The sequence below is a fragment of the Gallus gallus genome, chromosome 15 (assembly GCF_016699485.2).
Source record: "Gallus gallus isolate bGalGal1 chromosome 15, bGalGal1.mat.broiler.GRCg7b, whole genome shotgun sequence".
Taxonomy (NCBI): Eukaryota; Metazoa; Chordata; class Aves; order Galliformes; family Phasianidae; genus Gallus; species Gallus gallus.
In genome coordinates, this window is record NC_052546.1 from 5,812,056 (window position 1) to 5,836,729 (window position 24,674).

The following is a 24,674-nucleotide window of genomic DNA, read 5'->3' on the forward strand; positions in this document are numbered from 1 at the left end:
TGCATGGAGGAGCCATTGATATTAAAGAGGATGGGGTTACGTGGAAATGGAAACTTGCCACATCCTCTGCTGTTCTCACCAGAACCCCCCACCCCCCAGTCCAGACATGATGTACTAATATGGAATCAGTAATTCAGCTGAGTGCTCTGAGTAACTCATCTGAGAAATGATTACATGTGAAGCTAAGTCTTGCAGATAGTTCTATGAAGCTTCTCAGCTCCAGGGTGTCTTGCTGCTACATGTGCTGTGTGTGAGCTGGCAGTGACCTGGAAGCCTTAGAAAAAAATCTAAGGGAAAAGAGGAAGTTTACAATTACATAAATGAGGACGTTTTGTGCTGCTCATAGCTGTCTGTTGTTCCAGCCACCCAGTGTTCACTGCCACCAGATGTGAGCTGGTTTTCAGAGGTGCCTGGGTAGTGCTACAAGGAGGAATTCTTTGTTTATGCTCCTTAGAGACTTGAGGAGGACATCCCTAGTCCAGAGATGTGACATGCATCCTGTGGAGGCTGGCTGACAGTGTGAGGTACAATACTGTCAGTTCTTGCTTAATACTGTGTTTTCTTTGCTTCCTTCGCTTCTTAAAGCACCAGGTACAGTTCTAATTTAGCTCTACTGTGTGACCCAGGCTCTTATAGCATGAGTTGCAACCTTTGTGTGAGCTTTTTGTGCTAGGTAGGAGTAGGTGTGTCTGAGGAAACTAAGGGTGACCTGTGTCCATCCTCAGCAAGCTCTTGTACAAGCTGCTAGTGCATTTCTCACTGCAGCCCTAGCAGTATTGTCTGAGATACTGTCTACAAGTAGTTTCATATTAATTTGCTTTGTAAACAAGGTTGAGTATCAGGCAGCAAAACTTGGGTTTCTCAGCACTGTTCTCTGTGTACTACTGCTTGTTCCACAGAAGGGATGTGACAGAGCAATTGGGTATGATGTGAACAGCTGCGCAGCTTTTTTCTGTTCCCCTAAATGATTCCAAATGCAAACTCAGTAATATCATGCGGTAAGTGATGTTGTGGCTCTTCTGGACTTACTTGTGTTGGTTAGTTCCTGACACGCAACTCTCACTTCTCAGTGAAGGTTTGGGGCTTCTTTCCATTCCATTTTGGAGGTAGTGTTGAGCCACTCATGAATTTGTTTCCCTTTTTGATTTAAGCTGACTTGCTGCTTCCTGTCACATCTGAAAGTTTGGGGTGACTAGTGTCTGGGTCATACTGTAAAATAAGAAGTGGGCAAGAGGGGGTGGGGCAGGCTCTGCAAGGGAAGGAATGGGAATATTCCCAGCTCCTGGAATGATGCTCATCTGCCTTAAGCCAGACCCCTGTTATGTAAGTATCAGAGTTACTGCAGCATCTTGACTGCTACACAACCTGCACACGCATTTCGGTCAGTGGTTTGGCAGGAGTTCTTAAACTAGTGCACAGAGCAAATAAGAGCAGCTGTGGTTAGGAGACTGACCTGAACTTGCAGTTAGCTCTTAAGGGTGTGGTTGTGTCACATTTACAACTAACAGTCTCAACATATTAGGGATCTTCCAAATGCTCCAGCCCTGAGCCCCACTTGGGACCCTCTGACTACTGCACAGCAGACACTAGCTTTTTCCTAGGAGCTTTGATTCCAAACTCTACCATCCTCCTTAGGTACAGCAGCATCCAGTCAGGAGCAGGAGCAAAGAAAGGGTGCTTGTTTTGTTTGTTTTTGAAAACTTCTACATTTTAATCTGTAAGTGTACAATGGTGTGCAGCTGAGATTGCAGTTGTTCAAAGGCAGACAAAATGAGACAGACAAAGGCTCGTGTTACAGCTGAAAAAATACCTTGTCAAGCAGAACTCAGTAACAGCAACCTCAACACAGACGTAGTGCATCTGATGTTAATGTGCAGTGTAAAATCTTATGATTGTGTGCCTGCTTAGAAAAACTGATGAATGGGGATTAACAAGAGTCAAATCAACACTGACAAAGTTCTATCTCATCAATGCTATTCTACAAAGCAATCTCAGCTGAAGTTTTATTGTTATGCAGTTAACACTGCAAATTTCACATTAAGCTGGTAAGTTAGAAAATGAACACAACGGAAGACACCTGTGTTTTGAAGTCTGTAGTGAAACATTAAGATTACAGAAAGAGAGAATGAAGATTATTTACTTGAAACTTGCTGGAAAGCATCTAAAGATGTAAAACTCACTTTTGTTTAGTGTTTTGTAAAATCTGCAGCGGTCTCCGTAACTACTTTGTAACCACAATATCTTGAAAATCAAGTTTCCTTTTGCTTTCTGGGGAAGGCAGATATATTACAAGCACTGGCTCTTGGGTGAAAGAGGCTGTCATACTGAACTGTGCAAAACTTCTCTAAGAGGAACGTGGGTAAATCCATAGCAGGTTTTCAGCTCTACAGCAAACAATTCCCCTGATTGCAATTAAGTGCAATTAGATATAGCTGTCAGACTCAATTCTGTTACAAGCTTTTAAGTCAAAACAGAAAACAGCACTTCATCTTTTATCTATGTGGGCACACTTGGAATGAAATGATTTTGCCCAATTTAATAAAGATATCTACTAACAGACATCATTTACTACACGGGTTAAAAACAATAACTTTTAAATACACTTCTTTGGTTGATACCTACTTTACCTCTATGTTGGAGAGCTCTCACAAACATACCAAACCACTGCTACGATCTTCCCAGCAGACAAAATTAACAAGCTATCATTGATAGCAATTCTCACATTTGCATAGTTAAACACTTAAATAATTGAATCCATAATTATAAACAGGGTCAAGGCCTTTCAGATTCTTGGAATTGACTTGATCTGTAAAGCAAGCCTGGGGGTAAGGGGGAGAAATGGAATCACATGCTTATTTCGGAGGTTTCCTGCTATCCAACACTTAAGTTTGGGACCCTTCAATTTCTGATTGATTCTCACATATTCTAAAGTGACATTTAAGTTCCTATCAGTCTTCCCGAAGATAAGGGTCCTCACCCGCATCTGTACTTCCTAAAATACCCTGAGGCAATGTAGATTCCTCTCCTTGAGTTTTTAGGAGCTCCTCTGTTTGAGCTTCAGCTAACTTGGTCTCTGCCTTCTGGGACAGCTGCCGCACTTCTTGCACCTGTGATTTGATTAGCTGAATGTGGCTACGAGCTGTCACCGACGCTTGATCTGCACCTGAAAAACAGCCATTTAAATATACAGGGTTAGAAGATCGCTCAGCAAACCTTCACTTAAGGAAGGAAATGTCTGTAATTATCACCTGCTTTGCTAAGTGTTTTGATGGCTCTTGGGCTATATTAATGCTAAACGTATTTACTGTTGATTTACCTTAAACAATATGCCTACGTGAAGATTTTTGTGCCCTCCTAATTCTTCCCACCCACCCAGCCAGGTTTCAGCCAGGATCCAATCAGACTGATCAGCTTGTGCTGCTGGGCTTGAAAACGAAGTCCTGCCCACCCATTGCCACAGGTGCTTTTGGTCCTTGTGCAGTAGTTGAACCTACCATCATCTGAGACACTGCTGAATGTGGAAACTCTATGCTCCTACAGATTCTACGTCTTTTTCAACAGTTTCATCAGGAAATCGCACCTACGCAGGTATGCTGCCCTTATGTATTTACCGTTTTCCTCCTCTTCTTTCTCTGCCCCAGTATTCTTGCTCATCTGCCCTAAGTCAGCCAATAACTCAACCTCAGAGCTATCAAGTCTCTGCACGCTTTGTGAAAGCATTTATATAGGGAGAAAACAAAATTTGTATCATCCCTGAGTGAAAGGTAAATATTCTCATGGTTTAGTAAAAGAGAATCCAGCTGGGGCACTGGCTAGGCTCTAGGCATTGTTATTTTTCTGGGTACCACATTTGAATACTGCATTTGAAAATAACACTTTGTCAAATATTTTCTGGCATGTTTGCTATTAATATAAACAGTACCTGAAGTTTCCAGCCCTAGTTCCCAGGACGTTTGTACTAGAGCTGTAGCCAATAAGTTCTTAGCATTGCTAAAAACCAGCACTAATTCCAAATTGGTACATTGTTGGAATTTATATTCCCTGTCTTTCCTAACTCCATTCTCATAGCATAAACACTGCCTAGATGTTAAGTGAAAGATTCTCAGTATTTCTGCTTGAGCATACCTGATTGATATGCAGCTTCTGCTGCCATCTCTGAAAGACGTAATGCTGTCATCCAGCTGGATTCTAGCTTTAGGTATTCTTGCTGTTTTGTTGTCATCTAGGAGTAAAATGAAGAATTATTCAATTTGATATGAGAACATCTGAGTGCTGTTCTAAACAGTACCTCTGTGAAAAGGTGAGCAAGTGAGAATACAGCTTTTTGAGAAAAGCTGAAGAGGGAAATTCCTGACTGTGATACAAGTTGTAGCTAGTTAAGTTCCTTAATGGACAACCCTATAGTTTGTTTAGAAAACGGGAAGGATCTGTGTCTTTGTATGGAACAGATAAGGCATGTGCAGGAGACTCTGTATGGAATAGTTAAGGGAGGTTCCACCAGACATTGTATGTGAACAGATAAGGTTCCAGGACTCTTTGTATGGAATGTGGATGTACCTCCAGGAAGACCTGTTCAGAGGAAGACCTCTGAACATATATCAACTGAAGGCCTTTTTGTGCAAAGTATGTGTGATAGGAGGGGAGTATCTGCCACGCATCCAGTGCTGTTAGTAAAGAATTCCTACTTTCTAACACTCCGACTTGAGTCTTAGAGAGTTTCTTGATTGACTGCTTTATGGTAACAACTGAAGGGAGATGATGGCTTACATCCACTCTGGCTCCTATTACCACCTGCCAGACTGCATCCACTTCATCTGAGTTCATCTTCCCAAGAAGATTTGTGTATTGCTTGTAGAGAGACACCAACGTATAAACTGCCTGCAAAGGGATTGTTTCACACAGTTATATTAAAATCTATAGATGTTTGCTCACTCTTAACTGGTGTTAATGAGTCATATAAAGCAAGAAAAGAACTAACCTGTCTGTATTTAATCTCCAGTATATGCAGTGGGTAACAAAATCGTTGAATACTTCCCAAGGTGCTTTGCTCTTAAGTTTGCTGTTAAACACGTTGAAAAAAGGAGTATACTCTGACTCGAGCACCAGAACTTTGATGCTCCAAGAGTGCACATCATTATGGGCTTCTCAGAATTCCTGATTTCCTACTCTGAAAGCCCACTGCTTCCTACCTATGCTACAGCAGTTCCTTGCAGTACCACAGAAATACATTTGTACTGCACAGGAAAAGCAGAAATATGTAAAAGTACATTGTACTAACTTCCACATTTAGTGCAGTAAGAATAGTGAGCCCTACTCCATAACTTCCCAGGGACCCGAAGCAAAGTGCTTAACCTCTCACCTTACCTTTGTATACTCTGTCAGTGCTTCAATCAGTGCGTACGTTGTTTGAGAGAGGAGAGTGGAAGTACTGTCTGTTACCAACGTAACGGCTCTCTTAATCAAGGCATCGTTACTGAGAGAAGCTGAGTTCTGTTTCTGAAATACAACAAGTTGGCGTTATTGTTACAGACTCCCATTTGTATATAATTGGTAATTAATGATGATAAAAAAGCACCGCTGCTAATGACAGGGCTGGAGAGCCTACAGCAAAATCCTAGCACAAATTCCTCTGTAAAACAAGGTCACTTCTTTTCCTGCAATTTGTTACTGAAGGTAAACACTGTGTTTCTCATCTCTTTTCCTTAACAACCACATGGCATCAACCCCTGTCACCCCTAAGGCAGAATCAAGATGGTACAACGGAACGGGTAAGTACCGGCTCGTAAAACGCTAAGCGGGGGTTTGCGAGCATTTGGAACACAGAGGGAAGGCTTTTTAACACGCAGGGCTGCACGTCCGCCGCCGGAGATCCCTTACCTCTGCGACTGGCACAGCACACAGGGCGGCTCCCAGCCCTGCGCCCACCGCGCGGCGCCACCGCCCGCTCCCACCAGGAAGGCCGCGTCTGCCGGTGCCGGCCAGAGCGGGGAGGCCGTGCCTGGGCATGCGAGAAACAGTGAGCACAGAAACACCAGAGCAGGGATCATCTGCTGCAGCTGGGGGAGGGGACCGTGAACCGGCGATGTTCTGGAATAACAGCGAGTGGCCGTACTGGTTATTATCGTGACGGCGAGGTATAAAGGCGAGAAACAACAGCTGGGCGCGGTAAGTGGAAAACGGAGGGGACACGTTTTGTCTTATCCGGTGCGAACGCATTGTTAATGCTCGGTCGCACTGACAATCGAGGTCTAAGTGTGCTTAAATTGTTTTCATTTGTTTTCTGAGAATAACCGGTCGGTTTTCCTCCCACGCTGCATGCTCCTAACCCAGGGGGGCACCGCCGCCCCAACCCGGCCGCCCGTAACCGCGGTACCTCAGGAGAGAGCACCAACCCCGCAGCCAGAAGGACCGCGCCGCCATCTTGGGAGTGGGCGGTACGCCGGAAGTGACGCCATGCTGGGAGGGTGGTCCGGATCGGCGCGTGCGCAGAGGGCGGGCACGTGGGGAGGGCGCGAGGCGCGGCCGTTGTGTTAACGGTCGCTGTGAGGGGCGGCGGCGCTGTGAGGCGACCAACGGTCGTTGGCGCCGCGCGGGAACGCTGTTGCCGCGCTCAGCCCTCAGCCTCGCGGCTCGCACAGGCTCGGCTTCCATCTGCTTTGGTCCACTTCATCTTTACTTTTCCAGAGTACGTGGTACTGCTTTGTTTTTGGCTAGATCTATAGCTGCAGTAATCCCCAGTGTTTTCAGCTAAGGCTTCCTGTACAGTCACACGTGAAAAGCCTAATAAATAAGATCAATAAATTCTGTTTGTACTGCATATACCAGAGATTCTCATCTGTTCTCTGTGAGACTCAGCTGACATAGTTCAGTTTTAGCAAGGCAGGGCTGTAGCTCTGCCATGTCTTAATACTTCCCCTGTATTTTTAAGTATTTATGGAAAATCACTGAGCTTGAGAATGTCAAATGACCGCACTATAGATATGTAGCTTTGCTGCTCTCCCAACATGTACCTCATAGAACTGTAGGAAACCTTGTGCAGTATTGTGGCATCCCTCCCTTCCTTCCCTGCTGGTCCCTGGGGTGGGATGGGAATCCCTGGGCAAAGCTGCTGGGAAGGCAATGACTGGGAGACAGCAGAACTGGAAAGAGCCACACAGAATGGTGCGTGCATGTAGATAGTATTTGTTTTAATCTTTCTTTTTTACATATGAAAATAAAATTATGACGAGGTGGTAATGGAACAAAATGCTTGCAGAGTTGGTGCAGGAGGAAGGAGGTGCCATCCTGTGTGCTGAGCAGATGTGTGGGACGAGCTGTGCAGTGGAGCCAGGTGCTTCTGGCCAGCCAAGGACTGCAGGAGCGGGGAAGGAGTTGTCATTTGAGCACCAAGAAATACGTCGTCCAGCCAGCAAGCAGCAGTGCTCCCACCAGCACGGTGTAGCTGAACAGCACGAACGCCAGCAGCTCCCGCAGCACCTTGAGGAAGTGGATTGCAAAGGAGTCCGGCATCGTTCCCCACAGTACCGCAGTGCAGGTAGGCTGTCTGGGGATGGCTGCAGCCGTGCTGCTCCCTGCTCTGTGCAAAGGAAAACCAGAAGGATAGAATGAGTCTTTCCCAGCAGGATAGTGGAGCTCTGCTTTAGGGAGAAGCCGTTGTGTTCAGGAGAGTTAACAGCCACCCATCCTTCTAAGAAAGTTGTTAATTACTGAGGTTTAAGTGTCACATTGGACTTGTGCAAGCTTGTTCAGGTCTTTGCAGGGTTATCAAGCTGTGCAGTGTTGACAAGGAGTTAGGGATCTGATCAAAGTCTCTAAATCAGGACTGGTATCTAAGCAAATTAAAATACAGATGCATGTATGGTGTACTCTGTTGTGCAGGCATGGAGCAGTGGCCCCAGTTCTGCTAGATCCCAGTATCTTTCCCCTATGTCCAGTGGCTGTGCATCCAGGAAGCTTCACATACAGAGCATTCACTGATGATGTATTACCAACAGTGTGTTCTGATCAAAGTGGTCAATGCCTTCAAGGAAGCCACCATTAATATTTAATGATATAATTGCATCTTAATGGAGATACTGGCACAAACAGAGCCTTTTGTTTAAGAGAGAAGAAAACTGGGGCTTAAATGCAACTTTGCACAGGCAAATATTTCTATCTATCTCAGCTTAAAAATAACCTTCAAATGGGAGACATAGGGTAAGACATTATAGAATTCATCCATCTGTATTTTAAAGTCACAGTACCTGCTGATTTAGAAGTTGCTTGTTTCTTACTTTAATATAAAATCTGAACATTTCATGAAAGTTGTTGGCTCCTTAGATTTAATGCTGTGAAGCCTGTCTAAAAATCCTCCTGTCTCGCTGAGTCACCTGTTATTTTGGTCAGGGCTGTGCCTGATCTAAGGTATCCACACTCTTGGTCAAGCACATAAAGGGAGTCTAAAACCAGATTTCAGATAAAGCTAACCTAAAAAGATTCTTATCTTCTTAACAGTCTATAGCCAGCAAAAGCAAATTGAATTCCTGTCCTGCCAATTTGAGATATATTTTTAAGAAGTACTTGTGATGAAAAAACCACATTTTGATTAAAATTAAGTCACTCTTTTGGTCTTATTGAAGACCAAAAGTGTTTCCTTCTAAGCTCAGGTGTATGCATATTATAGGAGCTATCGCATTTTAAAACCAGCTGTGGTTCCCAGTTGTTCAAAGTTTCCTATTTCTAGGCTTTACATGACTTTTAATTGTCTAAAGAAATACTGACAAAGACATAAACTGCTTACCCAGGTAGATGATGGGATCTGCTTCGAAAAGTTCCTGTTTCTCCCTGGTTTTGTTGTGCTGCTGTCCCTTGAATTTCTGGCTTCTGGTTTGTGCTGTAGTTTGATCCCCTTCTGATCTGCTCATCCAGGAGCCAGGAGTAATGAGGTTGTATTTGCAGCCCACATGAGGACTAATGCACTAGGTGTGGTCAGGACCAATTATTATATGACAGAGCGCCTTGGCGCTGCGCGGCACAGCAGCACGGAGCTCTCCGAATAGCCCCCCTTCCCCAGAGAGCTTTTGTCTACAGCTTTTTGTGAGTTGAAGCACCGTGGCTTTCCCAGTGTTACCAGTCAGAGCCTCCATTTGTTTATATGTTTTTTTGTTTTTTTTTTTTTCCTTGTAATGAAGTATTATGTCATCTAATGCTTTGTATGCTGCAGCTCAGTTATCTGGAAGGCTCCTGTTCTCTGAGGGCCCAGTGCTTGTGGGCCACTGCAGGAGTAGGATGCTTGCATGTAGCTGGGGATTGCCCAAGGTCAGCAATGCAGGTTAGAGCCGTGCACACTGAATTGCACCCTGCTATCTAAAGAAAGTGAGCGTTGAAGACAGCGTGATCTATACGTGATCACTGCCTTATATTCACCCTTGCACAAACAGAAAGTCCCCCTTGCCTCTGAGAAAGCAAGAGCTACAACTCACTTGTGGTTATGGGGTGGGAGAGAGGTAAGATGTATGTTTATTTTTAGCAAAGCTGCTTTTTGAAAATGCTGTATGAAATGTGAAAGTCTTTTCGAGTGGAGGTTGGGTAATGTTTTCTTTTTTTGCTTGTAAACCAGACAAATGCAGACAGCAGAGAGAAGGAAGGGTATGTACTGCAAATCAAATCTCTTACCTACAAAGATATTATGATGTAGAAAATGGCCCCTTAATTAAATTAAGCTCTCTTGTTATCAAATTATTACCCGCATGGTCAGCAAGGCCTTGGACAGAAGCAGAACATAATCAAGCTGCTCAGGAAGCCTGTTAAGTAGTAATTGCTCCTCCAGAGAATCGATCAACGTCAGGATGGCTATTTGTTGTTGTTGAATAGTTGCAGGAAGAGACTTTGTCTAGTTTATGTAGCCACGTGGCTCTCGCTTGTTGGTGGGGCAGGCAACAGCCTGCAAAAAATACGCAGTAGTGTCATTGGCAAGTTAAAGTTTACCAAGTATTTGGCATAAAGTATTTCTTTAAAATGTAAGTAGGTTTTGCTTCTGGTGTTGCTAATGCATTTATGAGTCTGAGTGACAAGGTAAGCAAGCTGTTGAATTTGTGCTTTGTGTTCTTCTATTCTCTTGTGTTGGGTCACAGAGCAGCCTGAGCAGTGCTAGTCATTGCCGTGTGATTAATTTTTGACCAAAATGAGGAAAAAATGAAGCTGTTGTTTTTTGCAATGCATTACACATCGTGCAGGATAACGGAGCAGAAATGTTTGCTAAGAGTGATTTAATGTGACTTAAGTTTTTTATAACTGTTAAAGAATGAAATTCAGCGTGAAACAGAGACCTCAGTGTTCGCTGTGGAGAGCGTGAGTATAGCGTCAGTGACCAAAGGAAAGGGCAGACAGCAGGGCCTGCTCTGCCTTCCAAGCCACCAGCCATAGCAAAGCACGCTCCTGGAGCCAGAAGCTGCCACTTGCGTTCGTTGGCTCAGCAGTGCCAGTGGCCCAGCCCCAAGGCCGTGGAAAATTCCGTTGTATAATTTTGGGCTCTGCAACAGCAAGTACCACAATTTATAAAGTGAAGAAAACAAAAAAGGTGTCTGTTTTAAACCTGCTGCTTACTGGTTTACTGACACAGCTATTTTTGGTCTGCGTCCCATGTGAGGAGTGCCTGTGTATGTGTACCTTCAAACATAAGTGCGTGGCACAGTGATGTAATTCATACTCAGGAGTTGCGTTACAGGCAGGTGGGGTATACCTGGGACAAACAATCCACCTCCCACTGAGCCCTTCCCAGAATGGCTGAAGTAAAAGACTGGCATTTCCCTAGAACCTGGGTGCAGTCAGTGGTGTCCACAGTCAGTTCTGCTGCTGTGCATGTGTGTAGTTCAAGGTTTAGCTGTTGCTGCTTGTGCTAGAGGAAGCCCAGTGAATGTCTTGGCCAAGCAGCATGCAAGACAGTGGACTTGAATGTGGCCTAGAAGTAGTTAACCTGAAGGGACAGCGCATTACAGGTCCCTTAGATTCACTGGCTGCTTGAGGGGGCACTGAGAATATGCAGCAGCTGAATGGTAGAGAACCTTGAGCAGCTGGGTCCCAAAGGAGCCTGTTACCCCTAATGCTTTCTGTTTCATTTTGCTACTTTGTGAATTATGTATCATTGCTTTTTTTTTGTCCTCAAACTGTACCTAAATGTATGCAGCAAAAAAAAGTTGATGCTTCCTCCTTACTGCAGTTATCTTTCCCTTGTACAATCAGTGTTTGTGGATGTGAGAGAACTCAGCTGCTGTGACCTGCAAGCCACAGAGGCTAGTGATACAAAATCAGGAGCAGATGAGGCACTGCTTTCTGAGCTGGTTGGAAGAACCAAACTGAAAGAAAAATGGAAGTGGTTTGAGCAGGGCAGATTCCCCTACCCCAGCGCTTGACCGTTGATTCATATTGCAAGCAGATACATCTCTTTCTCCCATTGTTTATTTCATGGTTAATGTCTTTCAGCACTGCTCAGCTACTACAAGTGCCACAAACAAACAGTGGGAATACAAGTGCAGAGAGGGAGGCAGGGAACCACATCATGGACTGGAGCATGCCATTCTTCCAGGGGCATGTTCCCTTCCTAGTCAAGGAGCCCCGCCAGCGGGGGGGTGTATCACATCTGTATGTATCTGATGTACCTGTATCACACAGGGCTGCTCAGTTTCACTCTCTCTTGCCATAGATTCTAGAAAGGGGCAGGCTCTAATTTTTCCATCAAGGATTTGATCCAGGTTGTTCCATTGATTAGTTTTGTGGTGGCAATGACGTACTCTGTGCCTCCATCTTCCATCTGAGATAGAAATCTCAGTGCAGCTATTTCTGCATATGTCACACCTCCCAGGAAGAACACCAGCGTGACTCGGTTCTCACCATGCTGACCTGCATATACAGAGAAAGAGAGAGGTTGCCTTTCTTTTCTTTTAATACCTCCTATCCATCAGCTATCAGTCCAACTCAGAATGTCCTCAAACTAAAGTAAATTTAGGAGCTGATTTAAAAGAGAAGCATATTGGGCACAGCAGCAGACAGGAGATGCAGAATCTGCTGCCAGCTCTGCAGTCTCTATAGAATGTGCCTCTGTCTGGCCAGGTTTAATACTAACAGAGCGATGCTGACCTTCTTTGTACTTATTTAAATCACAGTGCAATAGAAGGGTTTAATACACTGATGAAAAGTTAAACAATGGATAACCATCTAGTATTTTCACTAGGCACGGTGCTGTTTGTTAATAGCAGGCAGAGTAGGTCAGTGGAAGTGTTAGAGAGGCCAAAAAGCTATCCGAACAGAATAGATAGAGTGAGACAGGAAAAGAAGACGATGCCTGAACTCTCCCAGCCTCAATTTCCATTTGCCTCATTCCAGACTGACAGAGATGCATATGCTTCTAAGTGTGAAAACAAAATGGAACTTACGCTTTTTCTGCAGGCCAGTGGGTAACTGCTGCCGCTCCTCAAAGTGGGGGCCTGGCAGCATTTTTAACACCTCCTCTATGCTCCGCCACCCAGGCCTTGCCAGCAGCTGTGCCAGGCGAACGCTCAGCGGCGCGTAGCCACTGTACACATAGGAGATGTCGTTGGGGTTCTGTAGGGGAGGGCAGAGAGTGAGAAGCATGTGACTGCTACTTCATGCTTGGAAAGCCGCACCATAAACGTGCAAGTTTTCCTTTTGCATACAGTCCTGTGGTGTTACATATAGCTGTCACTGCAGAAGCATCTGCTTACCTGCTCATTAACATCATCCATCCATAAGCGCAGGGTTTTTCGGATTGTTGGGTAGTTATTCCTACCACCTGTCTGCAGCTTCAGGAGCCCAGCCTTTTCTAAGTTGTTTAAGGTCAATATATGTTCATAGCCATAAGTCTGTAACATGAAGAAATTGTTTTTTAATGCCACGCCAATAATCTATGAGCAGAGTGTTTAACATTTTTGCCTCTTACTTTCTGTTTTTTAATCTAAAAAAGTGCTTAAAATCTCCCTAGTACGTATCCCATTTAGAGCATTTAAATCATGATTGCAAAACGCTTAATGATATAACCTTCTCTGTACCTGCGTATTGTGTAACAGATTTAAGCACTTCCTGTGTCACAGATGCCAGCCCAACAAGCCTCAGCTTCTGTCTGTACACACCTGAAGTCATAACACTACCCCTGTACAAGATGCATCTGTCTATAATACACAAGCTGTAGAGTGGAGGCTTTGAGGTAGATTTTTCTTGTAAATCTATCAATGCAAAAGTTACACCCCAACCTGGAGAATCTCTCTTTTATAGTGGTCCAGAACCTTCTGCTTCAGTCCATTATTGCACACAGATTGCAAGCAAACGAGACGTAGGATCTTGATCAATGAATGTTTTTGAGCAATGCAGTCTTCAATGTAATTGTTAACCTATTAAAATAAAATGAAAAGCCCTGTTAAAAGCACCTAGCAGACCTGGAAAGGAAGATCTAGTTTTGACTCATGTCTGCAGAAGGACAAGAGAGGAGATGCAGCTGCTCTCCAGGCAGCTCAGAACCACCCCTATAACAGTGATCAGCACTGATTCTACTGAGCATCTTCCTCCCGGCACACAGTGCTGCTGTACAAAGCACTCCAACTGTGGTCACCTGTGCTGTGGGCAAAGGGAGGGAACCAGAGCCTGGCAGAGCACACAGTACAGAAGTGTCTCTAAGTGGGACCAGTGATACGCATCACTTGGAATAGTCTGCTGCAAGCACACAAGGATACGCACATGGATGGAGCCAGACGCTATCCACATCAAATGTTTTCTTTCTCAAAAAAGGAGAAAACAAAGAAAAATATATGGATAGATATAATTTTTTGAAGAGTTACTAGCTGTCATCATCTGCTTACCTTGTCTGTGTCTATTCCAGACATGAACTCCTGTTCTACTGTTAAATTATCAAAAAAATCTTCGGATGCTGTGGGAAAAGAATAAAAACCAATACAATAGCAACTGACTTTGACAACATAGCTTATTTTCTACCTTTGACATTAGCAGAGATGCACTGAGTGGAAGAAATGCAATTTTTGTCAAGCTGAATGATATCAATCAGTGCTACATTCCAATTAGTCAGACTATTCAACGAATGAATACTCACTGGTGATGTCTTTGATGAGTTCTGCAATGGAGGTGTGGTTTGCCAGAGAACTCCTTGCTGCCTGCATGTGTGGCAGCTGTGAGACAAACTGCTTAATCTCTCCAACAGTTTTTGCATGGTGTCTTTCCTAAAGAAAGAAATCCATTGCTAGGGTTAGGTGTTGTTCAGATCAATGAGCCACCCACCAGCTGGACCAGTCTTTTATGGGACACAGTGCAACAGCAGATACTGTTAGAGATGTACAGTATTTTGTCAGAAAAGTTGCACATTTACACTGAAATCACAGCATTTCCTGTAACAGTGCTTTGGTAGAAGAGGCAAGACATAATACAACAGGAATATACGCTATTTTTTTTCCATTATACCAATGCTGCCAATCACCCTCCTCACTCTCTGTCACTATCTGTTCCTCAGGTTCCCTTCCAGCAAGAACTACCTTTTTCCATGCAGATGAATTACTTTACTAGCTACCAGCAGACTGGGAGCTCTAGGCAAATGCAGTCAGAGATGGGGGACATTTTCCCACAAGGAGAAGCCTGCCCTTCACTATGCCTGGCTGCCACAGTGTCCTAGGTTTGGGGCAATGGTCAGATGAAGCACAATGCAGACTTCAGCACACAGAGCAGCACAGAGGTCTGTATTTCATGTGGGCTACGTGCTGCTTGCTGCAACTTAGAATATAAATAAATTGACACGTGAAGAATTTAAGTAAGTGGGCAAGTGCAGGCAGGAGAGTGATAATGAGAAGCCTGCAATTTAAGAAGTCTTCTGCCAGTATGGTGCTGTTTCATTATCACCTATTACCTCTGACAATTTTTTTTCCTCTTGTTAAAATAAATAAGTAAATTAAAAGGCAACAGTACAAATAATCCATCTTTAGCACCATCAGCACTAATACTGCAGTAACGGACATCTAGGAGATGAGGCTAAGCACACACTATTTCAGTTAAAGTACCACTACCTCTTCTTAAATGTGGCAGAAATGAAGAAGCAAAGTCAAAATACCAGTGTTCTCTGGCTGGGGATTACTCCTGCTCAAGCTGCTGTCACAGCCTTGCTTAGCACAGACCGTGTCTCTATCTGATGTCAGGAACACCTGAGGGATGCATTGTTGGATACTGGCCTCACCTCAAAGGCTGCTGAGATGATCTTGGCCTTCTTGCTCAGCACTGACCCCACAGCATTGAAGTTCTTGTCTCGGATTTCAGCATACAGCTCCTCAGCTGAGTTCAGCTGGAGTTTCTTGGGCTCTGTGGGGAGATCTTTGCCACCCTCACCTTGCTTCTTCGGGGCAAACTTCTCAGGAGGGAGTTTCACATATGCTATCACATGCAGAGAAATAACTCTGATAAGGACTTCACCAACGTAAGTTAAGCCAAGCATGCTGTGAAACCTGTATCCTGAGCTGAAAAGAGTTCTTGTCAGCAAAGCTGTTATAAATTGCAAAACTACTTAATATGTGTGTGTTAATTAAAAGAGAGCCTCTCGGTACTCACATGGGGACCCAGAGACACATACATTTCTAAAAGGCCAAGCACTAGGTACCCTGCTTCCAAAGAGGTTTGGAGGCAGCCTTCCAGCCAGCCATCAGGACAGCATAAAACCTGTAAATGCCTTTGGAGTTATTCTGCCTACTGCCCAAAGAGAAGGGGAACACCCTGACTGACCGTTCACAAACTGCTTCCCTTTCCCTCAGTGCAGTGTTGAGGGAGCCATCCAGGCTGGACGGTGAAGGCATGCACTATCATTTCTATTGACCAGAGGCCCCTTGATGTGCAGTACTCACTATTCTGAATTCCATAGATTTCATCAATCAGCCCTTCGTATGTCAGCTGTGTGGCTAACGGTGTCAGCAGATCAACATTGCGGTCCAGCAACAAGAGGGTATCAAAGACTGGAAATATTGAGTTCTGGCTTCCAGGGAACTCACGCTTCATTCTGATCATCATGTTAGCTACGTGCTGAAAGGAAAACACATTGGTCTGGTTGTGGTACAAGCCATGACAGATGGATTTGACTTCTAGGCTGTATAGGCATGTGCAAATATGGGGGCACGATCCTGTATAAAGGAAGAGAACAAGAGGTACAAACTGGCTGTCAGGTGGGGGCAGGACAAGGCAAGAAAATCAGAGCCCTTTGCTGCTACTCTCTGCAGCTTAGCAGGGCAGCAACTGTGGCCAAAGCACTGGCTTCCTCTCAAGCTGCTTCCTCATTACAAAAGGTACCAGTTAAACTATAGGTTAATCAGAGAGGAAAAAGGGAGAGAAGGAAAAGACAGTGCATGAGCAGTAGACTGTACATTTACAGCTTTATTCAGCCCTGATGGTAATGGAGTGGGTAAGCGTTAAATTCCATAGAAGGAACTGCTGAAAGCACAAAGGTAGCGCACTGATGAGCAAAACCTAAAATCAGATAACCCCGACAGGAAGCCTTACGAAACAGCAATAATTATCCTTTTGACCACAGATAATGACAAACTGATGGCTGTGATCCTGAAATTCCAATATTACAAGAATACATGTCTGGATTCAAAAACAAACTCCACAGATGACATTCAGCCAAACACTTGTTCCAAAGGATGAGATGTATTTTCTTACACAGCGGTGTTCACCTTACCCGGGCACACTCGCCCTTCCCAAAAATCTGGGGGATGGTTCCATAGAGAGCCTGCAGAGTCATCAGCCCCTTCGCCGCATGGTACAGGCTTGTCTGGTCACTCTCCAAGTAACATTCCTAAACAGCAAGGAGGATTCTCGATGGAAGGCGTCCACCCGACACAGCCGCTTCCACAGCAGAACACAGTCCATGCAAACAGTTCAGAAGAGACGCAGGCTAGGGAAAAATCTGAGGCCATTGGCAAATACAGACCTTATCTGTGCTGTTATGTAAATCATTTGATACCAATCACTGTAAAATGTGCTACTCCTGGTTTGATAGAAAGAAGGAAGAGAGCTAGACATGAACTGCAGTGAGCCTCTATCAAAGCCCATCTAAGAACACAGCAGCTCAGCACAGTGTTTGAGAAGCAGCTGCAGGCCTCCTGACTATGTTTAATAAAGCCAAGACGGCAAAGAAAGTCTCAAAAGTTTCTGTCCTAAGGTGCAGTGCTCTTAGAAAACAAGTAATTTGTAACGCACAGCACTGCACACAGCTTTTCTGCTGCACGTTGACATGAACTGTGCTGGTTCTTTGTAATGACTGATTATTTTAAGCCTTATGAATGCCTGATTTGTGAAAATAGCACTGGTGGTTAATAGCCAGAGGGTTGGGATGCAGCTTGGTGTAGCGACTGCTCCTGCAGTGTTTAGTAAGGCAGCAAATGGATGAGTTCAGGCACAGTTCAGCTCTCAGAACTAAGATGCATTTGCTCTGCAGGGCCTTCTGTTGTTTAAGAGCCTCTCACCCTGACTCCTGGAGCCAGCACAAAGCAATGCCTTACAGCTGAGCTCTTACCTTGAACGTGCTCTCAGACTCCATGGACAGCAGGTCCCCATCGAAGGGTATCAGGTCCAGGCTGTACTGCTCCCGGTGGATGAAGGACCCCAGCACGCCCTGCTCCTTCAGCCACTGCTCGCACAGCAGGCTGCGGCGCGGCACGAAGAGGATGTGGAAGTCCCTCTGGGGAGAACGGCCTCTGTCCTCCCTGGCAGAACGAGGGCAGGGGCCGGCAAACAGTCACAACAGTGACTCGGCAGCGCAGACAGCTGGCACAGCGCAGGCTGTGAGGGCACTGAGCTCAGGAGACCTGCATTCATAACCTTCTACTTCCAAATACTTAAGAACTTTGTTACCCGGCCCCCCTGGACGCTCAGCCACCGCTCTGAGCGCACGGCGAAGGCGTCCCCCAGCACGGCCGTACCTGCGCACGTTGTCCGTGATGATGTCCATCAGCTCCAGCCTGGGCCTCACGAAGAAGATGATGTTCCTGACGTCAGCCTGGGGCAGGCGGCCCGGCTTCAGGGTGAACATCTTCTCCACCTCATGCTCCTGCCGGGAGACAAAGCGTCAGCTGCAGCCGCTGCCTCCATTTTGGAAACCAATCATGATTAAGAGACTCACCTTGAGCAGCGAGTACTGCGCGATCAGCCCGAACGGCCCGGTCAGGTACTCGTCCCACACGATGGCCTGCGGAGGGACAGAGAGGCGCTGAGCCGCGCCCTACCGGCTCGGCTCCCCTCCCCACCGCTGCGCCCCTCACCTTGGAGCCCGCGCACTTATCGAGGAACTCGCGCAGCTCCCTGCGCCCCGCCTCGCGCAGCGCCGTCAGGTTCACGCGCCCCGAGCTCAGGTGAGCCGCCATCGCTCCCACCCGGCGGCGGCGGTCAGCTGACGCGTCACGTGACAGCCGAGGCGGTGCCGGGCCCCGCGGAGGCTGCCCGGCCGCATAGCGCCCCCCGGTGGGCGCCAGGGGAGAAGCAGCGGGACGCGGCCGGCACCGCGTGCAACGCTAGGGGAACAGAAGAGAGCAAACGCTTTTTTTCTCAAAATATAACTTTAATATATATATGTATATACACACACACACACGCTCACTGTATAGAAGGTGAAAGAATGCAAAAAAAAAAAAAAAAAAAAAAGGCATGCCTCAAACTGTTTCAGGTGTGCACAGCAGATGGGTTCCTAAAGCCCACAGCAGCGCCTTACCCCGTTTGTACCGCACACCCAAGGCATTGTACTGCAGCCCTCTGCGCCAGAGGCAGAGCTGGCGGCCAGGGGCACAAACTGCAAGCAAACGAGTAAATGAAAATTAACACAACATAGTTCTCAACCCAGTCCAGTGTCCAAAAAAGCTTAAAAATCTAAATGTACAAATGCAGCCTTAAAATGGTTTAGTGCAAATATGAAAATTAACAGCATAATTTTAAAGTATTTAAATAAGCTTTAATATAACTATAGTGCTTTGTTCCTATACATGTTTTCCCATCAATAGATCCAACAGCACGGGGGCACGACGTGTTAAGAGCTGAAACGAACCCAGAGTCTGGGAAGAAACAGCATAAAGTCATCCATTAAATCATTTATTTATATCTCACTTAAGTTTAATAAAGGGAAATGGGGTACTTATTAGTGGAGGAGGAAAATATTTATCAATTTACTGATTCTAAAGTGGATGGGCAAAGGGAAAGGGAGCAAGGGGGTCAAGAAACACCATCCCTTGTCCTGACATTCAGCACACGGAAATGCTGGTCGTGTAAAGTGTCCGATGGGCACACAGACAGGCCGGCCCCGGCCGTGTGCTGCGTCAGAAGGTCTCGTCGTCGTTGCAGTCGGCTGTCCAGTGCCCAAACATCTCGCAGGTGTCACAGTAGGGCCGCTCCTCCCGCCTGCTGCCGTGGTACGTGGAGTGTGGAGGCTCCTCCAGCATCTGCGCCTGGGTCGGGCAGTCCTCGGTGTCGTGGAGATCAAAGCAGCCGCAGATGTCGCAGAAGAGGCGAGGCGTCTTCTTGGACAGGCCCTCTTCCTCACTGCAAGATCGGCACCAGTGCATGTCAAGCAGAGCAATTCTCCTAAAGAAGGTGGTTCTGCTTCCCTCCCAGTAAGCTATCTCACAACTACTGAAACTAAGACATACTACAGTGGTCAATAAAAAATCGTTACAAAAACTCTCCTGAAGATCACAGTACCCCATATTCCCTTACATGGCTCTATTCACTATGCAAACTGCTCTGTGTAAACATATGCACACATAGAAGTATTATCTGAAAACACAAAGGAAGCTAGTTTCTCTTCTTCATAGAAGAGATCAGAACTCACACTCACAATTTAGGAAATAGGTTTTCATTCTGTTTCTTTGACTGGATCTCCCCATCTCAGTGTAGATAATGGCATCTCAAGAGCAAAGACTCTTCTACATAATGTGGAAAGGGCTGACCTCAACCAAGACTGACAACAGATACGTTACAAGACACCAGCACTTGTGGCAGGTGAGTACTGGGGATCATTTTGCGCCACCCAGTACACTGCAGTAATAGACCTAAATAGATTCAGTCTACCTAAACTCAATAGGGAACTACATGTTTGTCGTGGCTGCTGAAACCAGGCTGATGTGTTGTGCAGCTGACAGAACTGACTCCTACCAGCACCTCCTGGAACACAAGCCGAGATTTCCCATTAGGATTTATACCTGTCATAGTTGATTGTCTCTTCTTCATTGCCATTGAGGGCTGCTTCACACATTCTCTGTATTTTCAAGTTTAATTCTTCATTTCTCCTTTGCAGATCTACTATCACTGAGTTCAGGAAGTCAATCTGTGATATTAAAGAACAAGCACAGTCAGAAGGTTGAGGACTGCGTGTCCACAGAAAGCAAATACCACAGGAACGGCCCTCAAAATGACAGATGCTAATAGGTCTCAACCCACCACCAACAGATCAAGCTCTTTTTCTAATGTTACTGTTTCAGCACGAAAGCCAGCAGTGTAATTCTGATCAGAAGTGCATCTCCGTTCCTCTGGACCTGCTGCTCAAGTGGGTGCACCAGGGGCTGCCAGGTCACCCCCTGAGCTATTCCAGAGGTGGCAGCGAGGCAGCACAGTGCACTCACACGGCATTTCCTGAAGTGGTCCGAGCCACTCAGAGATCAGCAGACAGCACAGAAGTACTGCTGGCAGTAATCAAGTAATGCTTGGCAAATTATTGCAAATAAAATAAAAGTAAGGCAAGAAGTGGAACAAACCTCTTGCTGATCAGAAGAAAGCATTGTCATCAGCAGGTGGATTCAGGGAGGGAAAAAAAAAGAAATTAGTGGTTACTTAATTGGTTAATTGCACTGCTTCTGAGCTCTGTACAGACTATGTCACTAGTAAAGACTGTTAATCAGTATGACCAACTCCAGTGATTTAACAGCGCTGCTATTCCAACCATGCATCCTAGGCCTTTGCTGTCACAGGCAGCCTGTTGCACTGCTTTCTTCTACATGTCCATTACAATTACTGAACCCTTTCATACATATTTTTCCTAAATCTGTTAGAATCATATGGTAACAGAGCAGCTAGTTTCTACCTCTCGTTCTCCTGCTTGCTTCCTCATGTTATTCCAACCATTGGCATTTCCCCTCAGAAGCAGAAGGTGAAAACAAAAAGCTGTCTATCATAGTCCTGATTTCCAAAATCTGCTAAGAACTGTATTTGGGAAGATTTCACTCTGCATACTGCTGTTTTAGCTTGCTGATGTTTCAGATCAAATACCTGTTTATCTTCTGCACTTTCATCTTGAAGTAGATTAGCAGCTATGTCACCTTTAAAGAGAAACAAAAAAGCAAGGCATAAACAACCAGTAATTTGAAGTATGAAACATCCATGGCTTAGTCAGAGACCGAAAATAGTGGACTATTGCATTTTAACTATGCATCTAACAACTGCAAAATCTGCAAGATTAAAGCTGAAAGCACAGAGAAATAAAGAAATTCTCTCTTTTACCTGAGGGGCTGGTTACAGTTAATGGCTGTTCGCTTTTTGCCTTGAGTTTTTGCTCCAAGTTCTTCACCTTTTCCTCAAGTTTCAACTTATCAGACTCCAATGTCTTAACCACTGACTGTAAGGTTTTTGCAGAAGCATTTTCTCCACGGAGCACCGTGATCTGTAACAGTTATTTGAGAATGTTTAGGTCTTCCAGAATGAAATGGAAGCACAAAGGCAACATGCAAAGTGCTAAACTGCCACCACAAACACAGGCCAGCATTCACCTAACTGGGCATGCATAGACATCCAAAGAGTTAATTCTAAGGTTTAACTATACTAAGTTAAGGAAGTAAAGTAAATCAGCCAACTCTTCAGTTACAAGTCAGACACTGCTAGCCATGGGCTTTTCCATGGGATTTTTCCTGCTTTTCCTCACTTACCTCATTTCTGAGTTTTTCCAGTTCTTCATCTTTCTGTGTGATCAAGGCACTAGTATCACTGATGGATTTTTGTAAAGATGCTCTCTCTTCATCAATTTCTTTTTTTAATGTTGATTCTCTAGAAGGAAACCAAACACAACCAGGAATCATCTCAAGAATAAGTTAATGTTGTTGCCTAAAGAAATTTAATTCCAAGTATTAGGATGCCATAAGAAGTTGTTCTTAAAAGCAAAGATCAGTTCTGTACGTAACTAAGATTTTGTATCTGTACAAATATGTCAGATGTCACAACTTTGGGAACAAAACAAGAAGTTTACCTAGGTAGCACATGCCAGAATCTGCATATCATCGTATCCCATTGAATTTAAAGAAAGGAGTTAACAGACTGGGGAGATAAACAAACAAGTTGTGCAGTGTTCCACCAAACCTAACAGCGGAGTTTTGTCACTTCTTGAAAATTATTAACAAGCAACAAAACATGCATGCAAAGCTCATTATACAAGTTGTCATGCAAAGCATTGATGATGCTGGAAATATCAGATGGTCCTCACTAATTTCAATAACATTATTTCCCGAAACAGATAATTCGAGTATTTCTAGGCTTTTAACAACTCCTGTTTCACAGAAATCCACGTGGGATTTGTTTTACTTCATGAAAGGTTTTAAAAAGAAATCCTCCCAAGCAGGCATGAACCCTTTCCATGTACGTATGTCTTGGCTTCCCAGCTTTTTCAGTTATCTAATGAGGAAGAGAGAGAACTTCTGCCCACATTTCCTACCCTGCTCGTGTCCTTAAGGCATCACCGCAGTGATGTTCACACACTAATGCGAGCAGGTCTCCCTGAAAGTCACAGGATACACCCTGAAGAGCAGCTGTACTCTGATGGAAGGGCTTTTGCTATAGAAGTTCTGTACAACTAAACAGGTTTTTGTTTAAAAGAATAAAACCAAAACAAAAAAAGGCCACAAAACAAAAACAAAAAACCAACCCATTTCTTGCTACTCCACAATCTCTGTTTACTTATTTAAAGGAGAAATCTGCTTCTGAAAGCACCACCAGTGCCTGGTAGCTGACTGTCAACTCTCCAGGCCCCTAAAGACAAAGCCAGTTCTCTGTGTGACTGCAGACATCTCTGTTCAGACAGTCGTGGTCTCACTGCTCACAAGTTAGCTACTTCTCTTCGTCCAAGCTCTGAGAGAGCTGATGAGAACTAAGCTGCCAGAACACGCACCCACAGAGACCACACAGCACAGAGATTTAATTTCAGTAAGTATACAAAACTATGCTCCCTGTGCTGAAGGGACAAAGAGCAGCACATATCCCCGTGGGACAATATGCTGCAGGCAGGGGATAGCTGACAGGTCCAAACTGAAATTCTTTATATCCACAGTATCTACGGTTAGTGAGAGCCATGATACCCAGAGCATGAAATACAGTAAATCTCACCGACTATATAAAATGGGAAACTCAACACGGAGAGCACAGTTAATGTAATTCTTTCATTGTTAAGGTTATACTCAGAAAAGAAGCAGCAAGTGGAGAATCTGGGGTTTAGAAAAGCTGAAGCAGATACCAAAAAAGAACCCAAAGGTTGATTTTGGTATATTTTTACAATGAGAGAATTGATATAAAGAGAAACACAACAAGTTGCAGACTGCACAATCTTGCCTTGAATACAAGTTGTACTCCTGTTAACAAAAAGGGCAGTGGCATTTAGCAGACCTCCTCATTACCCTTTTGAACCCTGATGAAGCATTATCCTTCATCACGTCTGATTCGACGGAACACTAAAAGCATGACAATCTCAGTGTTCTTCAGTAGCATTACTCACACGCTCTAGCCTAACCCATGTTTTTAAATGCCAGGGGTATGGGAAAGTAACATCCCGCAAATGTCCAGGATACTGCTGCCCTCTGCAATCCACAGAGCTGCACTGGGAAAGAACATCTGCAGGATGCTCCTCAGCTCTCTCCTACCTGACACTGCCCAGGTTTTCCTTTTGCTCTGCACACTGCATTACAAGGCAGATGGAAACCCCAGTGACTCATCTCATGCTCAGGAACTTGCTATTAAGCCACTGTTTCCGCTGCTTGGTCAGATCCTCATCTTAGAGATGAAGGCCAGACATACGCTTTCTGTACAAATACGGTGGATTGCCATTTGTTGGCCTTGTAAAAAGGAAGCACAGGAATTCAGGTGGTTGGAAAAGGTAAACAGTTTGTAAGCATATAAATATATATTTATATATAGGAGTTGAGAATAGTGTAACACAAGGGGAAAGAAATAAGAGAGGGACAGAGGAAAGAAAACAAGAGGTGGGGGGAAAGGTGCTCGTATTACAGCATTGTTTTTTTCCTTTACAGAGCAGTGTTCGCAGAAACAATCCTTTACACCTCTGGTTAGAGGCCCTCTAAGATGCAGACTGGATAACCCACAAATACAGTAGGTAGATCTCACTAATTGCTTATGCCTAAGTGGGGATCACAGTTCACTTCCAGCATCAGCAGAGAGCCTGCCCCACTCATACCCTCAGCTCCGGCACTGTTTGCACTGTGATTCATATGAGAGGCGATACATTCAATAAAAGGAAAATGGAGGCAGTGAACTTAAACTTCTTCCCTGGAAGTCCACATCCAAAATATCTGCTTGCCAGTAGGGATTTAAAAAAAACCTGTCACTTCACGTGCCAATTTAAAATTTCACTTTCAAGAGGAGGTTAAAATGTATTCTGAGCAGTG

The 24,674-nt window shown here is 44.8% G+C and overlaps 3 protein-coding genes and 1 long non-coding RNA gene across 37 annotated transcripts in view; 1 reads left to right on the forward strand and 3 right to left on the reverse strand.

The window, feature by feature from the left end:
- Nucleotides 1-1,989: 1,989 nt before the first annotated feature.
- DIABLO (diablo IAP-binding mitochondrial protein) lies at nucleotides 1,990-6,479 on the reverse strand. 5 transcript variants are annotated; one of them, XM_004945570.5, is made up of 6 exons: nucleotides 6,393-6,479; nucleotides 5,878-6,087; nucleotides 5,365-5,496; nucleotides 4,768-4,878; nucleotides 4,126-4,222; nucleotides 1,990-3,163 (listed from the first exon to the last, which is right to left on the reverse strand). In XM_004945570.5, exons 1-6 carry the CDS (start codon nucleotides 6,453-6,455, stop codon nucleotides 2,949-2,951), a joined length of 828 nt encoding a protein of 275 aa, XP_004945627.4. In that variant the 5' UTR covers nucleotides 6,456-6,479; the 3' UTR covers nucleotides 1,990-2,948. The 5 variants fall into 5 exon arrangements, with proteins under 5 accessions (XP_004945627.4, XP_415152.4, XP_015131069.1 ...); XM_415152.8 differs by having other exon boundaries at nucleotides 5,878-5,998; nucleotides 6,374-6,430; XM_015275583.4 differs by having other exon boundaries at nucleotides 6,374-6,430.
- LOC121106891 lies at nucleotides 3,457-21,512 on the forward strand. Its single transcript, XR_006931555.1, has 4 exons — nucleotides 3,457-5,768; nucleotides 5,847-6,685; nucleotides 7,256-9,485; nucleotides 19,910-21,512. It is a non-coding gene; the product is annotated as an uncharacterized LOC121106891 (long non-coding RNA).
- Nucleotides 11,419-18,419, reverse strand: VPS33A (VPS33A core subunit of CORVET and HOPS). Its single transcript, XM_415153.7, has 13 exons — nucleotides 18,294-18,419; nucleotides 18,155-18,220; nucleotides 17,955-18,082; nucleotides 17,549-17,738; nucleotides 16,712-16,828; nucleotides 15,882-16,056; nucleotides 15,224-15,417; nucleotides 14,096-14,222; nucleotides 13,848-13,915; nucleotides 13,245-13,382; nucleotides 12,720-12,857; nucleotides 12,411-12,579; nucleotides 11,419-11,877 (listed from the first exon to the last, which is right to left on the reverse strand). Exons 1-13 carry the CDS (start codon nucleotides 18,393-18,395, stop codon nucleotides 11,684-11,686), a joined length of 1,806 nt encoding a protein of 601 aa, XP_415153.2. The 5' UTR covers nucleotides 18,396-18,419; the 3' UTR covers nucleotides 11,419-11,683.
- CLIP1 (CAP-Gly domain containing linker protein 1) overlaps nucleotides 19,030-24,674 on the reverse strand; it is a 61,932-nt gene continuing 56,287 nt past the window's right edge. For 28 of the 30 annotated variants that reach the window (XM_040648416.2, XM_040648413.2, XM_040648411.2 and 25 more), the window contains 6 exons: nucleotides 21,936-22,053; nucleotides 21,514-21,673; nucleotides 21,283-21,332; nucleotides 20,772-20,777; nucleotides 20,220-20,344; nucleotides 19,101-19,560 (listed from right to left, as the gene is read on the reverse strand). In XM_040648416.2, the coding sequence (XP_040504350.1) occupies nucleotides 19,338-19,560; nucleotides 20,220-20,344; nucleotides 20,772-20,777; nucleotides 21,283-21,332; nucleotides 21,514-21,673; nucleotides 21,936-22,053 (682 nt within the window). In that variant the 3' untranslated portion in view covers nucleotides 19,101-19,337. Of the gene's footprint in view, nucleotides 19,561-20,219; nucleotides 20,345-20,771; nucleotides 20,778-21,282; nucleotides 21,333-21,513; nucleotides 21,674-21,935; nucleotides 22,054-24,674 lie in introns of all 30 variants that reach the window. The other 2 variants (NM_001396664.1, NM_001396663.1) reach the window with 1 other exon arrangement.

What these genes read in the sequence shown, in the direction of transcription:
- VPS33A (XM_415153.7), bottom strand. Translation starts at nt 18,395, where the DNA reads ATGGCGGCTCACCTGAGCTCGGGGCGCGTGAACCTGACGGCGCTGCGC. An exon ending in CGCAGTACTCGCTGCTCAAG is followed by an intron (nt 18,083 to 18,154) that starts GTGAGTCTCTTA and finishes GTCTCCCGGCAG; the next exon opens with GAGCATGAGGTGGAGAAGAT. An exon ending in ACTCATCAAAGACATCACCA is followed by an intron (nt 13,916 to 14,095) that starts GTGAGTATTCAT and finishes CTTTTCCCACAG; the next exon opens with CATCCGAAGATTTTTTTGAT.
- DIABLO (XM_015275582.4), bottom strand. Translation starts at nt 6,216, where the DNA reads ATGCGTTCGCACCGGATAAGACAAAACGTGTCCCCTCCGTTTTCCACT. An exon ending in CACTGACAGAGTATACAAAG is followed by an intron (nt 4,879 to 5,364) that starts GTAAGGTGAGAG and finishes ATCCCTTTGCAG; the next exon opens with GCAGTTTATACGTTGGTGTC. An exon ending in AGAAGCTGCATATCAATCAG is followed by an intron (nt 3,164 to 4,125) that starts GTATGCTCAAGC and finishes GCTGTTTTTCAG; the next exon opens with GTGCAGATCAAGCGTCGGTG.